This window comes from Squalius cephalus, assembly GCF_949319135.1.
Source record: "Squalius cephalus genome assembly, chromosome: 16".
In the NCBI taxonomy this organism is placed as follows: domain Eukaryota; kingdom Metazoa; phylum Chordata; class Actinopteri; order Cypriniformes; family Leuciscidae; genus Squalius; species Squalius cephalus.
This window is the reverse complement of record NC_137137.1, coordinates 28,765,774-28,785,943: the sequence shown is the minus strand read 5'-3', so window position 1 is coordinate 28,785,943 and position 20,170 is coordinate 28,765,774. Positions and strand designations below refer to the sequence as shown.

General features: G+C 39.0%; 2 protein-coding genes across 5 annotated transcripts in view; both read right to left on the bottom strand.

Annotated features, from left to right (window-relative positions):
- Positions 1–20,170, bottom strand: part of espn (espin) — a 106,184-nt gene that overhangs the window by 5,222 nt on the left and 80,792 nt on the right. For 2 of the 4 annotated variants that reach the window (XM_079896412.1, XM_079896410.1), the window contains exons 10-12: positions 15,793–15,864; positions 11,157–11,302; positions 7,282–7,629 (exon numbers count right to left, since the gene is read on the bottom strand). In XM_079896412.1, the coding sequence (XP_079752538.1) occupies positions 7,282–7,629; positions 11,157–11,302; positions 15,793–15,864 (566 nt within the window). The remainder of the gene's footprint in view (positions 1–7,281; positions 7,630–11,156; positions 11,303–15,792; positions 15,865–20,170) is intronic. The other 2 variants (XM_079896413.1, XM_079896411.1) reach the window with 1 other exon arrangement.
- On the bottom strand, positions 1,690–3,630 carry LOC307174340 (espin-like protein; the record flags this gene model as incomplete). Its single annotated transcript, XM_079898100.1, has 1 exon — positions 1,690–3,630. One exon carries the CDS (start codon positions 3,628–3,630, stop codon positions 1,690–1,692), a length of 1,941 nt encoding a protein of 646 aa, XP_079754226.1.

Genomic DNA, 20,170 nt, shown 5'->3' with positions numbered 1-20,170 from the left:
ATGATTTAGATTTTTTTTAAGAATCAGCATTAGGGTATAAAAAAGGCTTATAATAAAAATATAATATTACTTTTGATTTGGGGGAAATATGACCTGAAATACGGCTCTGTGCGATTAAATTATTTGAGTGTCTATGATATAATCAGAAATAAAACATTTTACTTTTACCTTAAAATATACAGCATGGTTTTAACATGGTGCATATTTAATATGTGCCATTATATACTTTTCTAATTGACATTGACACACACTTCCTTCAGTCCTGCCTTCTTAAGAAAATGGCTGCTAAATGCCCTCAAGAACACAGCTTGAGCTTGACTCCAAAAATAGACGTGATGCCATAGTTAACTCTCTAATTCTTATTTAACTCTTTAGCTAAGTAAGTCCATGGAACCTAACAAGAGTTAATTGTAGGGCAATAAATAACTGTACTAAGCAAACATTAAATGGTAAATTTAAGTCACTAAGTAAAACATATGTTCTTAAAAAGGTGTTCAATAATTTTAATAATGTTATAACAGGAAATCACAAATGAAATGTTCTGGACTTATGTACCCAATGATGAACTTTAGATTTATTAATTTTGTGTAAATTTCTCAAAAAATGAACAAACCATCAAACCGACACTTCAAACATGGCTAGATGGAACAAAACTGTAACAGTTGAATAATTTAAACCTCAATGTTAGGTGTAAAAAAAAAACAAAAAAAAAAAAAAAAAAAACGTATGATTATCAATGGCAATAAAAACCTTTGCAGTTAAGTAGAAATCCATCTGCTTTTTAAAACCTCTCAAAAACAACATTGCCAAACACAACTGCTAACAAAAGACAATAAAACTGAAAGATAAAAAGGTCAAGAACGCTCATACACAAATGCATCATGGTTGAGTAAATAAAAACATTGATTATTTTCAGAAACTAAGAGCTGTGTATTCTTACCTCAAAAGAACACCAAGAAAAGAGGGAACACATTCACTCCTATCCTAAAAAAACGATTTTGATATTTTCCAAATAATTACGCAACATGCAAAATAAACCATTGAAAACAGATGATGTAAAACATATTGTAACTGTAATTTGTCAATGGGCTTCTGATACACCCAATTGTAAGTCATACAAATACCAAACAATAGTTCAAAGTTACAAAATTCAAATGGCTTCTTTTAATGAATGAATCAGAAAGAATTCAATCAATAAGCAAAATGATGTTTAAAAAAATGGTCAGAATAATCTTACACTTTCATTTCAAGAAAATGTATTTTGTGCTTCAAAGTGTGAGCTGATTATTTTATTGTTTTATATATATACTCACTGAAAAGTTGATGTTCTGCTAAAAAAGACTGTGATCTTTCCTTCACTTCACCCAGTGAGATGAGGTGCTATGATATTTCTATGTATTTATTGTTTTATCTGCATGACAGCAGTTTCCAAAACGTCAATATTGAGTTGTTACACCCCAGCTTACAGTTGGTTGTACGAAGTCTGATGACAAATGATGACAGGACAGGTTGTTGCTTAAATTCAGTTAAGCTCAACATTTGATTGTTTCTTTTAACAATCAAGACCTCAACATTTTCTAGAACTAAACTGCCTTTCTGACCCAACTGTTTGCTGATCTGCTTAACACAAGCATTTATTCTGTCTCCTTATAATTGTGTTTCATCCTTCAAATAATTTGACCTGATAAGTCATATGTCAAACATCTCAGCTTCCTTCTCTTTCCAGAAGGCGAAGCTTCGATCAATATATCTAATAATTTCCTCATTGCTAAACTCTTTAAGTTCATAAATAAGCTTGATGGAGTCCTCATTGGGCTCCTCTTTGGTATTTGCTGGGCCCTGTTTATTCACAGTGTGTGGAGCTTCCGTCTGGGGGCTTTCAACTGTTATGGTTGCTTGCGTTACTGTGTTTTCTGACTGTGGTGCATCTTGTGCTGCAATGGGTGGTAGTTCAACTTCAGTACCACTCTTCTGTATTGTTGTATGATTTTTAATGTTCTCCGCTGAGTCCTCTGAAGAGCCCTGTTGGGTGGCCATTGCACAGTCATCTGAAGTTGGTCCTGGGTGTTCAAAGGGGATGTCTAGTGGTGAAATACCTGAGAGACTTGCATCTGGAGCCCTTTGTGATATGCTTACGGATGCCTGCAGAACCTCTGGAGGGAGAATGAGCTCAGCAGCTTCCAGCAGCCCACCACCCTCAACAGAGTCACCAAAATACTTCACCTTGATATCTTCAAATCCATCTGACCAATCACGTTTCCCTTTCTCAATACTCTCCATTACCTCTCGGTGGAACTGGCGGATCACTTCCCATGGGTGACTGCCAAGTCTGTCAAACATTTCATAGCAAAGCAAGTGGCGGAACTTCCGCTCAGTGCGGGACATGTTCATCTCAAGAAGCTGGAAGTAGCCAAGCATGAAAAGGTCAAGGGTTAGACTCTCATATTGAACAGGTGACCCGTTGATGTGGGGAAGGAAGTGCTCAGGCCAGTAGATCATCTGAGCTCGACTGAGTCTCCGGATTTGTCGCGTGGGCACCTGGCTCATAATGGTCCTCCAGTGGCCAAGAAGATTTCCCACAACCTGTCTCTGTTTCATGAAATACAGCAGTTGGTCATCTTCCGTTTGCATGGTACCATCTGGCTTAGCTAGGTTCTGATAATACAGGGAATGACAGTCATTCTCTTCAACACTTAGAGTCTTCCCTCTTCCTGAACACTTGAAGGATTCAGTCATTGTGTACTTTCTCCAGTGTTCCAGGAACAGAAACACAATCCTCTCCTTTCGCATCTCGATGCACTCCTGGACGTAGCTCAGGTCCGTTTGCACCTCTAGACTGCGGGTGAGCTGTTCTGAGGTTAGTGGATTCGTAGAGATGTCAGGTTGGTCATGGTGTTCTGAGTCAGATGGTCCTGTTCTTTCAGACCCAGTGTACATCAAAGTAGCATGGGACGGTGTTATAAGTTCCTCATTAACCAATGGTACATTTGGATCTTGCTCTATTGGTGACCCATCTCCGATTTGTGAGTTACTCTCACTGAGAGAGAACAGCAGCTCATCCTCCAAGATGGGCTCTGATGGGTAGCTACATTCACTAACTGCCGGCAAGGACCTTGTACGTTTGTATACGCGGTTCATTTTGTCATCCTCACACTTTGACTGGCTATGAATTTCATAATTGGCTTTCAGGTTCTTCACAGACACACCACACTGCTTAATCTCCTTCTCCACCTCCTCTCGAGTGGAGAATGATTGCGATCGACCAATGTTTCCAGAGGCAACTGTATCTGAGATCCCTGTCTGGCCACTCTTTAGACCTTCGTACGTATATCCTTGAGTGATCATTTCCAGAATATCGATCTCCTTTCCACCCAAAGTGGCAAGCAAAATGGCCATGCTTTTGAGCAGTGTCGAGATCTTGCTGCACCAGGCAGGCAAGTCTTCTGCTTGCCCATGAACCTGTTTGGGGTTGACAGAGAAGTGGTCTTGGTTCAAAGCTGCAGACACAGGCAAGAGTTGCTTCAACTCTTGCTCCAGCTGTTCCAGATCTTTCTCCACCTCTGTCACTTTGTGCATGACTTGGAGGTTCTCAATCTGCTTCTCAATGCGGATAAGGTCGTCCTCTGTCATTAGTTCTCCAAATGGACCCAGAATAGCATTGTGCACATGAGAATAATGCCAGTCTTGGGCTTGATAGTATCCACTGCCAGCAAACTAAAGTAGGTTCAGAGGAGGGTATAGAAAGGAACAAAACAGAGGAGGGGGTGCCCTTCAGCTTGTAGATCCGATGCGTTACATACACGCTTTTAAAGTCTCTTCACCCCAAACGTTTCAAACTTTACATGAATTTAGTGGTGCGATGATACTGCCTTGTTTTCACTGAGTTGACTTGCACAAGAAGATTCAGATTCAAGATTCAAACCCCACAAAAACAGCTTATTTGTCTTAAAATTTATTTTATGGTTTTGGTTAGAATCTATTAATTATATTAAATTAATAATCTGGGTTACTTTCAAATGATTGTCTATGGATACAATCAGTGACATGCTATTGAATACCGAATATTGAACACAATAATTTAAATGCAATTCAGTTTGTAAAAAAAGAAGAAGAAACAAACAAACAAACAGGGACTATAAAACGCATACTATGGAAGTCTGGTAGGTAGATGGGCCAGTGGATTTAAAAGCTCATATTTTTGTAAAAGCACTTTAATTCCTTGAGCCGTAAAGTTACCTAAACTGTCCCTGTGGGTTACCAACATAATCTTTGTGGATGGAGTGTGCATGACTCAGTTCCATGTAAATACTACTTGTTATCACATTAAGCTGATAAATGTGTTATGTCACTTCCTGGTATTCTTGTGCAGATAGCATCAAACTGGGTTTATTTTTAGCTGGTTGTGACATTAATTTAAAGATTAGTTACAACTTTGTACAGACAGGTTTGGTAAGCAATTCTATCACACCAGTTTAATAATAACGTGTAATATTCAATATTTGCTGGCCACTTTTCTGCTGGACTTCCATTGTTAGGGTATTTAGAGTAATATAAGTGTTGTACGTGTGTTGTACACTTTAAGTGTATTTACAGTACATGTTTCCCATTCAGTTTGATGAATACAAGTCTAAATTTAATGCCGGTAATTCCACAGCCTGCCATAGATGCTGTCCATAAAGACATTCATTTGAAAATGACCCAGAAGTTTCCTTACTTTATCTGTAAATTATATTTAGCTTGTGTTTCCAGGGAACTTGACCAATTTCCACTAATCTAAAATAAATAAATAAATAAATATTGAGAAGTTTTCTGAGTGTTAACAAGATGCATGAAAGTATAAGATAAAAATAAAAGCTTAATGAGTAGAATGAGCAAGATGACCAAGCACCAGTTGCAGTGTGAAGGGGCTTTGCATCACACCACTGAATCCCCATGTAAAAACTTAGAGCTGTCGTGCACCATCGCCAGTAAGCCACATTAAACTAATACTTCCTTAGTAAATGTCAAACACACTTAGGCTTGTCTTTGGATAGTCACAACAGCCCCAAATTAAACACTGCATCACTCAACACAAAGTATAGGAAAAGCCAACCAAATGTCACGCTACACGATACTATGAAAACCAGACCAAAACTAAAGATTGAGTATTATTTTTAAAGTCTGTCTTTGCCATAGGCTGAAAACTATGTCTGATCAATAATTTAAAACTCTTTACACTTTAAGCTTTTTCAAATCAGAGCCAACTCTTACATAAATGTTTTTTTCCCCAGCTATTTGACTTTGTAATCAAGTACATGCCAGAGGGACACATTGATGTATTCACAATAATTAAATAAATAAATATGTAGGAACAAAGTAGCCTGTAAAAGTGATTCGATAATACCATCTAAGGCAAGTCGAAGTAATCTAGCCTAGCTGACTGATGCATGCTGTCATGTAAAGCAATGTTCCTTGGATAAAATATATACACATATAATAGCCACACAATATTATTGATTCAATCACCAATTAATATCTCATCCCAACACTAATTCTCAATCCTTTCATCTATTAACTACATATTTCTAGGACTTATGTACTGACAATTCCTGCTAACCCATATATAGCCGCAGTTATGAAATAATTCAGAGCTGCACAAATGTTTGCTCATTCACACGACACTGCTATGGTTACCCAAAGATCGTAAATTCATTAGCCAGTTTCTCATTAGGGTCTAATGGAGAAGTGAATGACCACAATTTGTTTTAAATATATAGATATTTTCTAAATTGTTGGATATAGTTTTCTAAAAGAGTGTATACTCGAAAATCGGTCACACTTTAGATTATTGTCCAATTCTCACTATTAACTAAGTATTAACTACAACTTTTGCCTCAATAAACTCCCAATTACTTCTTATTAATAGTTAGTAAGGTAGTTGTGAAGTTTATGTATTGGGTAGAATTAAGGATGTAGAATATGGTCATGTAGAATAAGGCATTAATATGTGCTTTATAAGAACTACTAAACAGCCAATATCCTAGTAATCCTAGTAATATGCATGCTAATGAGCAGCTAGTTAATAGTGAGAATTTGACCCTAAACTAAAGTGTTATCCAAAAATCACCATGCAGAGACTCGTTGCTTAGCTATCCTCCATGTAGAAACTGTAGCTCAAACCTCAATTTCAAAGTTATCATTTACATTTTAAATCATAAGCCTTTATAAAATCTAATGAGGTGATACTATAGCCCACACTACTAAAACTACAGGAGGATACTGTTGATCTCATAAGCTGAGAAAGTGCACTCATTTCCAATTATTAATTGTAAATGTTAAATTGTTAGTCATTTTTTTTATAAACAGCAGTCTATATAAACATTTAAAAACAATTAGAAATGACCTGTGAGATTGACTATGTTCAGAAGTGCACTGTATACTGCATACTATTAACAGCAGCATGATACATTGTTGTCACCCGACCTCATCATGTTACATGTGAGTGGCAACCAAGTATCATCTTGGAAATAAACATGGTTACTTTGTATTTTAAATGATATGATAATGATAATCTTAATATGTCATAACTTTTGGAAGCCCAATTAAATAAGTCAAGAAATCACACCTTATATTACTTTCTTTCATTACAATGAAATTAAAGGTCAAATTAAAAATTAAAGGAAATTAAAGGAAATCAAAGGTCGAATGAGGTTCATTCCATGTATAAAGACAATTTGCATACTGTGCACAATATTCATGTACTGCAAAAACAGTAGTATATTAGTATGCTATTCCGAACATAGTGATTATTTAACATGCTTAAGGACCCCATGAAATGCCTTGACATGCAGTTTTTTCTCTTGTGCTGATGGATATCCTACTGAAATGTGAAGTGGGGCTGGCACTATTGAGGAGCTTATCCCCTTTTTTAAAAAATAGCAAATAGCCTTTAGTTGATAAAACATAAAAAAAAAGACATTGACAAAAGAGTTTTAGAATTAATAAATACCAACTACTTCCTTTGTAACCAATTAATGTATGGGAAAGGAAATATATTGGATCGATATTTTTGGGATGTTGGGATTGCATGCAGGTTTTGTCAGCTCTTAGGAATGTAGGCCTATTAGCATATAACAGTCAAAGCTGAAAAACTCTAATTGTGATTCTGTGGGGTCTTTAAGTATGTTATGAGGCTAGGATTTGAAAGCTTTGGTTAAAGTGTCTAACTGTTGAAATCTAAGCTGGATAAGAGATGCACTGCCTCAGCTTATGTTTAAAACACCCAACTGATTCATCACTCACCTTTCTCTTGTTCTCTTCCTCCTCCTGCATCTTCACTTGTAGTTTCCTCACCATCACCTGTCTCTTCCACTCTGGGATGGCTCGGCCCTGCTCGTCATGTGTGGGCACCAGATTCTCAACATCCACCACACTGGATTTGCTCTGGCCAACAGCAGTATTTCCATTGACGGTGGCTGCAAGTTGCTCACTGCTCTGTGAAACGGACAGGTTCTGGGGTGACCCACCACTGGTGGTGGGAGTGGGTGGCGTGGGTGGACAAACAGGCGGTGGAGATTCTGGCTTCGCGGATTGGGTGTCGTTGGACTGAGGTTTTGGCAGAGGCTGTGGCGGCGATGATGGACGTTCCTCCTGGAATTCAAATTGATAAATCAGAATTGAATATTGCAGAAGAAAATATAGATATAATGGCAGCTGAATTGAATAATAAAAAGACACTCTTAAAAATAAAGACTCTTCAATGGTTCTTCGCAGCATTTAAGGGTAGGGACACAGCAAACTGACGCCAAAGAACTAGCGCTGATGAAAGCCGACTGTGTTGTCGCCTCGCGTCGCCTGCGTTGGGGCAAAAAATCTGCACTTGAACACACCAAGAGAACTACAGCTAACTAACTGCCAACTAGCATGCGCTTTCTGCGCCTGCGTGTAAATGAGACAACTGTCTATTTCGGCAGATTTATTTGTCTATATTCGTTGTTCAAAAAGCGAAACCGCTGCAGGCTGCAGTAACACAAATCGCCCAGGAACACTCTTCTAGATAGAACAGCCTTCTATCTGTACCGTTTTGACTTCTTTGCTCGCTGTTTTGTTATTATTCTAGTGCACTGACTCATTCTAAAAGCTGAACAGCCAATCAGAGTTCTCTCTCTCACCGAATTGGCCCAAAAAACCCCGGCAGCGTCCGACTAGAGCCAACATGGCAGAAAACGCCAAAAAAACTGAGTCGGCTGGAAATTGTCAGCTGATCGTCGGCTTTGTGTATCCCGAGGCTTAACAATTGTCTTCCTAAAAAGAATCGGGTTCACTTGCAATGAGGTTAAACGTGATCTGTGCAAACCATTGTTTTGCGAGATGAATTATTGGCTGTCTATATAGTTCTTGTTAATATTAATAAATGTCACTTATCTTATAGACTTTTATTTTAATTTTTGTACAATAAACCATTTCTTTTTGCATTTGCTATTTTATGTTCAATGTAAAATCTGATTTTTGAAGCAAACACTTTTTAAGAACTATTTTTCTTATAAAGAACCAGGGTTCTTAGTTGGTTGTATGGTTCTTTGAAAAACTTTGTATGTCGCATACATTTTAAACAATGCATTACAAAAATTAAGCAATTCAAAAATTCCATCCTAATTATGTCTTTGTCAGACTCAAAATCACTGTTTGGCAATTCATAATTTTTTGACAGCTCAGACTTATCCAAATTTACTGTTGTTATGTAATAAAACCAGTACATTACAACTTCAGTTAAGAGAATAAATGTCTTCAACACAACAACAGAGTCATCTTGTAATTATGATACTTGTAATAGTTACTCAACATTAAACTTTGGAAAAATTGAAACATTCATTTACATAAGCAACCATACGTGTGTCAGACCTCTTGTTCTAGTCAAGAAATTACTGGTCAGCAAATTAAGTTAGATGAAAGGATTCGAACGCTCCAACTGTCATTTCCTCAATTACATAACTTTGATAAATTGTGCTATTGTGTTACAGTACCAATAACTGAGTTACACAAGCGTCTCACTGAACTGGTTGAATTATCCTGGACAATAGATTTGGGGCCCGATTGCTGAGCTGCACTTTTATTATGCACCAAACTACAACTTTATACACTGTAATTTTGTTCTGAATTTCATTACTTTTGTGGCCCTAGCAGTTTGGGAATACTGATCCATTTTTAATGTATCTATCTCCATAATAATAACTGGATTTTTTTTCTATTCGTATTCAATACATTCAAAACATTCTTTTCTCATGTTTTTAAAGAAATATCATTCCATGTCCATCTTGTCCATTGGTATCTATGTGACATATCTGATTTGGCTTTTGTTTCTATCGATAAGCATCAGTATTTCTAATGCAAACAATATTACTTCACATCTCAAGCCAAACAATGCCAGTGACACCCAAATGAGAGATCAGAGGTTAGAAGTAGACAACAGCTGTAACTCATACAATAAAATAAAATACTTTTGATTTCTGAGAATCACTATTAATAATATGTGACCCTGGATCACAAAACCAGTCACAAGTCGCATTGGTATATTTGTGGCAATAGCCAACAATACATTCTATGGGTCAAAATTATCGGTCAAGATTTTTCTTTTATTCCAAAAATCATTAGGCTATTAAAGCTACACTGTGTGAATTTTTCCCCCATCTAGTGGTGAAATTGTATATGACTACCCAGTGAATATTAGTTTCTGTTCCTTTCAATTCCGAGGGCGTTTTAACTCCTACGGTGGCCGCATTATTCCAAGATTAACATGGCTTCCAGTTATCGACTTCGTCCATGACAATAATAAAAAATAATACGTCTAAAATGAATAAAACTACAGGACAGATGTCAGGAGGTAAACGTCACCCTTGGAATCGGCTATCCCAGCATAATCAGATTAGGCTAACGTTACAATGTGTACAAAGTAAAAGCAATTAAAAATAACTAAAATTTACAGTGTCCTTTTTTTTATATAGCTTAAAAAATTGCGCCTTTAAAACTATTCATCACCTGTGATCCGTCGCAGCACAGATTTATGTTACAAGGTAAACAATACTTTTTCACCATTGATGCGAGGATGAAGTTATACTAGAGGTCGTTCTGGCGTTATGCACAACCATGCTATGGTTAGACAAGCAACTATAAAACTTCGAATTTACACAAATAGGCTGAATTACCTGTCGAGAAGAAAGCAGGCAACTCCGGCGTCCGTTTTAAAATCTTTGCTCCTCATGAGCTCTTTCCATCTGGGAAAAGTTACTCCAATATTGACTATGGTCTTGCTGATTTGCCTGTCGCGTTGACGTTTTAATTCTCTCTTTCAAAATCAAATGTGAGTGAACGCACGCACACACACACACACACACACACATCTTTCAAATCTGCCGGCAATCGCGAGTAATCTTTCCCTCGCATTCGTCACGGTGTCACTGAGTGAAAAACGCAAAAGGCGAAGCTTGAATTTACAGGTATGTCCCTCTTTGGCTAATGTAGTTTCAAGATGGAGGGGCAACATGGCGACCGGCATTCGAACCCCTCACCCGTATGTACTTTCAATGGCAGATTATAAACTTACGAGAATACTTTATTACTTGAAAGAAGTAAATATACATAAATGAGCACATATATTTTTGAAAGAACTAAGTGTTTTTTGCTAAGAATCAACTAAAAAAAATACACAGTGTAGCTTTAAATAAAGATCATGTCACATGAAGATATTTTGTAAATGTCCTACTGTAAATATATAAAACATTTATTTTTGTGAGTGAATGCAGCAATATCGCGAACATAAATGGACAACTCTAAAGGTGATTTTCTCAATGTTTCGATTTTTTTGCACCCTCAGATTCCAGATTTTCAAATAGTTGTATCTCGGTCTAATATTGTTCTATCCTAACAAACCATACATCAATGGAAAGCTTATTTATCAGCTTGTGACTGGTTTTGTGGTCCAGGGTCACACACGTAATACTAACTTATAAGTATATCAACTATATAAACTTAAAAGCTCAAAACAAACTTATAAGTAAAACATTACAGTAATAACAATGCTCTTGACATGCTTCAGGAAATTAAGTGTTTTCACTTTATTGGTAAGAACTAAATTTAGTAAGGAAAAAGTAAAATTAAAAAAGAAAGGGAGTGTGACCTACATTGTTCCCCGCTGGGCCGCTGTTAGAGAATACGGTCGTGTAGCCTTTAGTGTGAGGTGTCGGCTTCAGACTCTTCCCAGCTTTAATTTCGGCCAGAAGCTCAGAATTATCTCCAGTGGGGGACATCATGTTGAAGGATTTATTGCCTGAGATAAAGACAGAGGGAAACTGAGCCAGGATGAATGGATGCGTGAAGAGAAAGAGAGAGACACACCGGACAAGCTTCTCCCCTAAATATTTCATTTAAAACCCCAGACGTCAAAACAAATGTCTAAAGCATCAGTAACTGTGCTAGTACTTAACAGTACTACTTAGAAGAATCCACTCACTAAATAAAGTTTTGAAAAGAAAGGACCAAAAGTAAAGAACATAAAAAAAAAAAACATTCAGGCCTTTGTTGAAGTTTCAACCATCAAAATGATTTAAAACGTACATGACATATTCAAATGCCTTGACCCACTGCTGTGTAGAAAATACTGAATGAAAATTCACAAATATATTACAATAATAATGACCATAATTCTTTGCAGAAATTTGGTGAATGTGAAAGAGAACGATAGGATAGTGGCTGGCAAATGAGGACAATGGGATTTTATGAGACTTGTGGTGTGAAAATATAGAACTTATATCTTAAATTTAAGATTGTTATATAACATAATCTACTTGACCAAATGTGGCCTCTGCTCTTTAAGTTTTAGTGCCACAATACATTGCAGTGCCAGAAAACAAAAGGTTGTTGTACACAGTGTCTAATAACAATCTCTAAACAATCTACAAATTTGACTCTTAACATGATTGTATCCTCTTTAATTATGGAAATTCTATAAAAAAAAACAAAAAACTTTTAACCATAACGTTTTAAACCACCAGAAAAGCACGTATTACCGAATATAAATGAATGCTGACAGCTACAGGTATAAATAGAACACAAATCTACTCTGCAATAAAAAACCTAAAAAGCTAAATTATGTAAAAATAAAAAAAATAAAAATACATACAAATCTGTATTTAAAAAGTATAACTATAGACCACTGCACTACTCAAACTCTCAAATTAATTTTTCAACTTCTTACATACAAAACTGAAATAAATGAACAATATTAAAGAAATAATCAAATAAAGTACATCACCTGGTGTTCTTGATTTAAGTCTCCAGAATGCCTCGTAACAGACGTGCTATTGTTTTGTCATAGCTGTGGTTATGAATAAGTCTTCTCAGACCGAGAGAACCAGTCAGATCTACAACCCTCCTGATTCAAACTCTCCTCTCCTCCCCCAAGAACAAAAAACACTGCGTTCGCTTACTGCCGGTGGCTCATCACAGTTGGGGGAAGTCAGAACGGATCAGCGGTAATCAACTCTGACAAGAGACGGCTGCCAAATTGGAGCTGGATTTGAAGTCCACTCACTGACCCTACGTCCTCTCCTCACTCTCACTGACCCTTCTCCTTACTCACAGTTCTGTCCTCTGATCAGCCACCCTCTCGCTCTAACTCTCCAACTCTTGCTCAGCAACCAGCTGAGTGGATTAACAGGAAAGAGTCTCACACATCATGCTGAGCAACACATAAACGGTGAATAACACACCTGAAAAAGATGCTTTCTGTTGATTTTCTTTCATAAGCTGTCGATAAATCCACCCATGTCTACAAATTACCTTACAATGACCGTACAAATGACCATTGCCCGCTGAAAAATAAACAACTTAAACCAGCCTAAGATGGCGTCTTAGCTGTCTTAGCTGGTTAAAACTGCTCTACTTGGTCTTCTGTCCTGATTAAAAAACCCTTCAAAACCAGCAAACAAGACGATAAGTCATGACAGCATGGCTGGGAGCCCCAGACCAAATGCAACAATGAGCAATTAATTAAAAAATTTGGCTGAAAATCACTAGTAATATGATTTAATGGTTTATCTCTTTTGACCAATAGGTGACGCTGTGACCAAATTGATGTGGTGTGGTCAGAGGTGATAATGACACATGCAAAGTTTGGTGTCAATATGCCAAACTATTGCAGAGATAGAGCCTCAGTAGTTTTGGCATCATGCCATCAGTTTGTTGATGTGATATATACGAGAACTGTTTCATCTATCGACAAGAAATCCATGTCTGAAGATGGTATAATTCGATTTTGGTGAAAATTGTACCACCGGTCTAGGATGAGTTTGAAAATGTAAGTTTTTAAAGATAATCAAAATGACGGACAGGAAGTTCGGCCGACAATGGCAAAATTGGTATCTATATTCTCTGTTAAGACCAGTTTCATTGCAATAGGCTAATTTATTCAAAAGTTATTTGCATTTTTGGGAGCACAGCGATCATTTCAAATTCATTCCTATGTAAGTTGTTTGCAGGTTATTAGCATTGGGTTTAAATCCATAATATTGCCAAATAGGTGCTTAAACATTTCGCTTTGGAACCAAATATTTTACCATTGTCTTGTCAGTCAGCTCGCATTCAGCTCGCCTCACTCTCGTCCTGTGATAAAATAAATCTGACTCTTGCTGCTGATCAGTGCTGCGACTCTCATTCGCATTCAGTTTTTAATTATAGTGTCTGTTCTCTAACTGAACAAAAAAATGTTTTACTATAAAAAATGCCATGATAGGCAAGTGAAGTAATCGGTGTGCGACTGAACACAGTGTAACCGACTATCGCAGCAAGCCTAGCATCAACATAAGTGAAAATTTGGACAGTTGGTGGCGCAAAAGCGATTGAGTTAGAGACTCAAAAATCACTGTGGTTAATGTTCAGACTGTCCTCTATCTGTGTGCCAAATTTCATAACTTTCCAGCAAGCGGTTCTATGGGCTGCCATAGACTTCAAGAGCAGAAGAAGAAGAAGAATAGGAACACTACGCACCCTTCAGTGCTTTGACCCTAATAATAAGATGCAACTTACAACATGTCATTTGCATTGATACGACAGCAATACTATATGCTTAACAACTTTTAAAGGGATGTTTGTACAAAATCTACAGTACTTTGGAACAAATATATCATGCCCTAATCCTCAAAATCCTCCAAAAAAATCCTCATTACCAAAACGACAAAAGAAAATATGGGCCAGATTACAAATACACAGTTTTGCAACTGTGCGGGCTTGCCATATGATATCAAATGTAAAATCTGGGTTCTGAAGAAACTAGTTGAGAACCACCATTGATCATATTCAACAAATCAATTTAACTAAAATTTTACTTCTGCATTTGGGACATCACTTAAAATGTCAACATGTATAGGTAAACATTGCTATTAATTACTACTGTATGAACTGATTTATTCATGCATATAAATGAAAATGACTATATATCACTCCTCCATTTGTTCACTTTGTTCAAGTATGGAAAACATGATGTTAATCATTTTTTACTTTGTTAACACTGACCATTTACTTGGTAACAATGTCTGTTTGGTTGAAATAATAGTTCCTCTGATTGAACAAAACATCACCCTTTCAGTAATTTCAGAGTAAATAAAAAAAGAAATAAATTCATCAAAATATAATTTATATTTCAACTATTTTGCCCAGCATTAGCTATTAAATAAATCATCATATATCTCAGTAAAAATACACTATACGTTACCTTCAACCTTTACTTGACAAATCTTCATTTATGAACTGTAACTAAATATCACGTTAATAACTTAAACAAAGGCAAACAGAAGAACTTGAGCCTGAATACGAGCAGAAAAAAAGAGAATCAAGATGTTAACAATAGCTGTGCATAGTGAGGAATGATGTGACGTAGGTTGAAGGTGTTGCGTTGACGGGAGGGCAGAGTCAATAAGGCCGCCCACTGTTTACACACCTTTATACTCATTCACTACAGTATGACTCTGCAGACCAGTGTCAAATGACAGCACTTTAATAGATGAATTGCTTGTAAATTCAATACATTTATCAAAATTGTAAACCATTTTTAAGAGGATAAGTCAACATGAAAACAAAAGTTCCAATGGTTTTATTGTAGATAATTAATCGGTGCATTTCATAATCTTTCATCAAAATATAACAACTTGCTCTGTGTCTGAAACAACTTTACTTCTGCTGATGATGTCTTCAAGACCTCTTGGTGTCAACCAACCACCTGCCTCCATTCTGGTATGACACGCCCACTTTTTATAACAATTTATCATTGACTATCCTGTTTCACTCAGAAATACATCAGTAAAATGGGTTGTGAATGCCATTTCATGTTGACTTTTTTTTTTTTTTAAATTGTGTTTTGAGCCACAAAACAACCTCACCCTCAGCACAATTTCATCATTCAATATAGCTAAGCTGTATTAACAATCACAGCTGATGTGCCAGAGTCCCCACAGCATCTGGGAAGCCTGTGGGCTGATCGAAACTGGAATCACAGAAAAACTCACTCTGGGTGCTGTGGTTTCTTTGGCTATCTGAAGTGACTAGAATATTCATGGTAATATTGAAAATGATTGATAATTGAAAATGAAAATGATTACTTCAGCTTGTGGTCCAGTAGCCAAACAAACAACACACTTAATGCTCTCAATGAAGGGAAATTAGAAGAATTAATGTAAAGAATGAAACATATAAATGTAAAAAAAAACACACACACACACACACACACACACACACACATAATGAGGTTTGGGGGAAAATACTTACTCTTCCTCTGACGGAGTGTTTCTGGAGCAGGGTTGACAGAGGAAGACAGATGCGTAGAAGAAAGATCTACTTCTTTAGAGCGATTGCGTCATAAGAAGAGAATAATATGGAAAGCCAGAAGGCACAGCAAAGTGTCCATGCAAAGCAGACAGCCAGAGAGAAAGAGAGAAAGATCCCAGCAGACAGGTGTTCAGTAAGACAGGTGTGGTGAAGGCAGACACAGAGGATGATGGGATGACAAATACAGTAAGGACATGGAGGAGATGAAACAAACAAACAAACAAACAAAAAACGAAACACAATGAAACACAATATTGTTTCAATTAACTTGTTTGGCTCTTCACTAAATACAACAAGTGCCTTCAATCAATTAATTGTGTTCATTATGATCTATATATGCTCTGAAAATATTTGATTGAAAATATTTATTAAATTCCTAAACCAGTAAAATGGAACAGGGCAATAAAACACTGGATCTTTGTCTAAAGTGCTTGCTCATACAAAACTTGCCCTCAGGCAGATGGTTTGGTTGCTAGGCATTTGCTATGAGGTTGCAAAGGTGTCCTGAGGTCTTTTAGTATGCGCAGTAGGTTGCTAGGGTACTCTGGTGGCTGCTCGGGTGTTTTGTGTGGTTGCTAGAGCATTGCTAGGGAGTTTCTATGGTCATCTGAATGCTACCATGGAATTGCTAAAGGAGGTTGCAATGGTGCCCTGGGTGGTTGCTACAGTAGCAAGTAAGCAGGATGTTTGCTTACTGTCCAAGCCATTTTACCCATTTTATTATCTGACAGGTGAAAATTGCACCTTTCCTCATCCAGTCATACAAATTTATCAAAACTGTGCAGGACAAGTCACACACTTAACATTTAAAGGATTAGTTCACTTTCAAAAAATTTTTTGCTGATAATTTACTCACCCCAATGTCATCCAAGATATCCATGTCTTTCTTTCTTGAGTCGAAAAGAAATTAAGGTTTTTGAGGAAAAGATTCCAGGATTTTTCTACACAGAATGGACTTCAATGGCAACCAACTATTCTAACGTTCAAAGAAGGTTCAAATGTCTGTCTCAATGCAGCCTCAAAGTCTCTACACGATCCCAGTCGAGAAATAAGGGTCTTATCTAGCAAAACGATCTGTCATTTTCTAAAAAAAATAATATATAAATATAGTTTTTAACCACAAATGCCATGATTGTACCATCTCTGAGATGCATTACGTGATGTATTACGTCATCACGTTGGAAAGGTCACGAAAAAAACAAAAACAAATAATAATAAAAAATCAACCAAAGATGTCGGACGATTTTGAAGTTGGAGGAGAAAATGAGATGACATTTTTCACCCGTCCCAACCTTTTAACCTGAGTACACAGACAAATAACGTCTCCGGTTACTTAACTGTAACCTTGTTCCCTGAGAAAGCGGCACGAGATGCTGCGCTGCTCAGCGCATTGGGAACATATTTTATCGTGACCAGCTGTGAATATTGTGTATAACACATCGATGGAATTGACCCGGAGGTAATATAGCCTCGGTCGGTGACGTCATCGGCACACCCCCACGACACGAGGCTATAAGTAGATGAGCCACAGGTGCATCGTCAGGATATTTTGTCTGAAGAGCAGTCCTGGGACATCTTCAGCACGGCAAAGTAGCGCAGCATCTCGTTCCGCTTTCTCAGGGAACAAGGTTACAGTTAAGTAACCGGAGACGTTCCCTTTCGAAAGCTACAATCGATGCTGCGCTGCTCAGCGCATTGGGAACGAGAATACCCACGCCGCCGTGCTTGAACATGTCTGGACTCCCACAGTTGTGCAGGTGTGTTTCACAAGAAGGTAAGAAGGCCTAGACATTAGCTTGCGATGTCGACTCAAGGACATGAGAGCCCGGAGTGGCATGAACATCCAAACTATAAAATCTTATGAATGTGTGCGGAGAGGACCAACCTGCCGCATCACAAACATGTTGTAAAGGGGCCCCCCTTGCCAAAGCACTAGAAGAGGCGACCCCCCTGGTGGAGTGAGCTCTAAGACCTATAGGCGAAGCTTGCCCGCGCGCCTCATAAGCAAGAGCGATAGCATCCCTGACCCAATGAGACATAGTCTGCTTGGTAGCAGCTCCTCCTCTGTTGCTGCCCCCATAACAGACGAACAGTTGCTCTGACTTACGCCACTGGCTAGTGTGGTGGATGTAAGCCTGAAGAGCATGGACTGGACACAGTCTATGAGATTTCTCCTGCTCCGGCGTTGTGAACGGTGGAGGACAGAAGGCTTCTAGAATGACCGGATGTACAGCCGAAAATGGAACCTTAGGCAGGTAATCAGGATGTGGATGCAAAATCACTTTCACCATTCCTGGGGCAAAGTCTAAGCAGGATGGCGAAATATCAGACTTATCAGTTTATCAGACGCTGATTCTATAGGTTCAAAGGGGGTGTCAACCAGACCCTCGAGAACTATAGCTAAGTCCCACGACGGGATCTTGGTTTTTACTGGAGGCCTCAGTCGCCTGGCCCCACGAAGGAAGCGAGAGAGTAGAGGGTGTCTCCCGAGCGGTGCCCCGTCTACCAAGGCGTGGCAAGCCGAAAGAGCGGCCACATAAACCTTAAGAGTAGCAGGGCATGTGCCTGTTGATAATTTCTCTTGCATGAAGTCCAGAACTGAAGCAACCTGGAAGTTGACTGGATCTACATTGTGTACAGCACACCATCTTTCAAAAACACCCCATTTACCGGCATAACTTTGTCTAGTGGAGGGAGCCCTAGCACTTAGAATGGTCTCAATAATGGTAGGCGAAAGCCCAGTGTCCCTCAGTTGGTTCCCATCAGGGGCCAAACGTGAAGATTCCACAGGTCGGGCCTGGGATGGAATATCGTGCCCTCCGCCTGAGACAGAAGGTCCCTCCTCTCCGGAATCGCCCATGGCGAGCCGTCGAGGAGAGACATTATCTCCGAGAACCATACTCTGTTCGGCCAACGCGGCGCTATCAGTAAGAGGCAAGACCCTTGTTGGCGAATTCTGGCTAGAACTCCCGGGAGCAGAGAAACTGGAGGAAACGCATACAGGCACATATTGGGCCATGAGTGCGCCATCGCATCCAGACCCAACGGAGCTGGGTGACTCAGAGAGAAATAGAGGGGACATTGCGCTGTCTGCTGGGAGGCGAAGAGGTCCACCTCCGCTTCGTAAAATCTGGTCCATATCTGTTTCACTACCTCCGGGTGGAGTTTCCATTCCCCCGTCGGTAGTGTCTGTCTGGACAATAGATCTGCTCCCACATTCAAATGCCCTGGGATGTATACTGCCCTGAGTGACAGGAACTTGCCCTGGGCCCAGAGAAAAATCTGCCTCGCTATTCTGTTCAAATTGCGTGAGCGCAGACCCCCCTGGTGATTTATATACGAGACTGCTGCTGTGTTGTCCACCCGCACTAGGACATGACAGCCCCTCAATTGATGGAGAAAATATTTCAGAGCCAGAAATATGGCCATCAGCTCGAGGCAATTGATGTGCCAATCGAGCTGATGACCCTCCCATTCCCCTTGAGCTGGACGGCCATCCAAGACCGCTCCCCAGCCCGTCAGGGAGGCGTCCGTCGTTAGCAGTTTGTGACGACACGGCGCCCCTAAAGTGGGACCCAAGGCGAGGAACCGGGGTCTGAGCCACAGAGATAGTGTACGAAGCCCGCGGCGCGTCACTTTTATTTGCCTTTGAGGATTGGCTCTTGGATGAAATCCTCTGGCTTTTAGCCACAACTGAAACGGTCTCATGTGCAACAGCCCCAGAGGAATCACCGTGGAGGCTGATGCCATGAGACCCAACATTCTTTGATACTGACGAACAGTACGAACTTGGCCTAACTTGACTTTGGTCATGGTCTGCCGAATGGTCTCGATTCGAGCGGGAGACATTTGTGCCTGCATCGTAACCGAATCCCAAACGATCCCGAGATAATTCGTTCTCTGAGCAGGAGAAAGAACACTTTTCTTGGTGTTGAGTTTCAGCCCTAGAGAAACTAGATGAGCTAACACGATGTCTCTGTGTTGGAGCGCCATCTCTTGTGATTGTGCTAGAATTAACCAATCGTCGATATAATTCAAAATGCGAATGCCCCGGAGTCGCATTGGAGCCAGTGCTGCATCCATGCATTTTGTGTATGTGCGGGGTGACAGTGCTAGACCGAATGGAAGAACCCGAAATTGGTACGCTTCGCCCCCGAAAGCGAACCTCAGGAATTTCCTGTGTTGTGGCAATATTTCTATGTGAAAATATGCGTCCTTCAGATCGATCGTGACGAACCAATCGCGATGTTGAATTTGCGAAATGACCATCTTGACGGTTAACATCTTGAACTTGAGTGCTTTGACTGTGCGGTTTAAG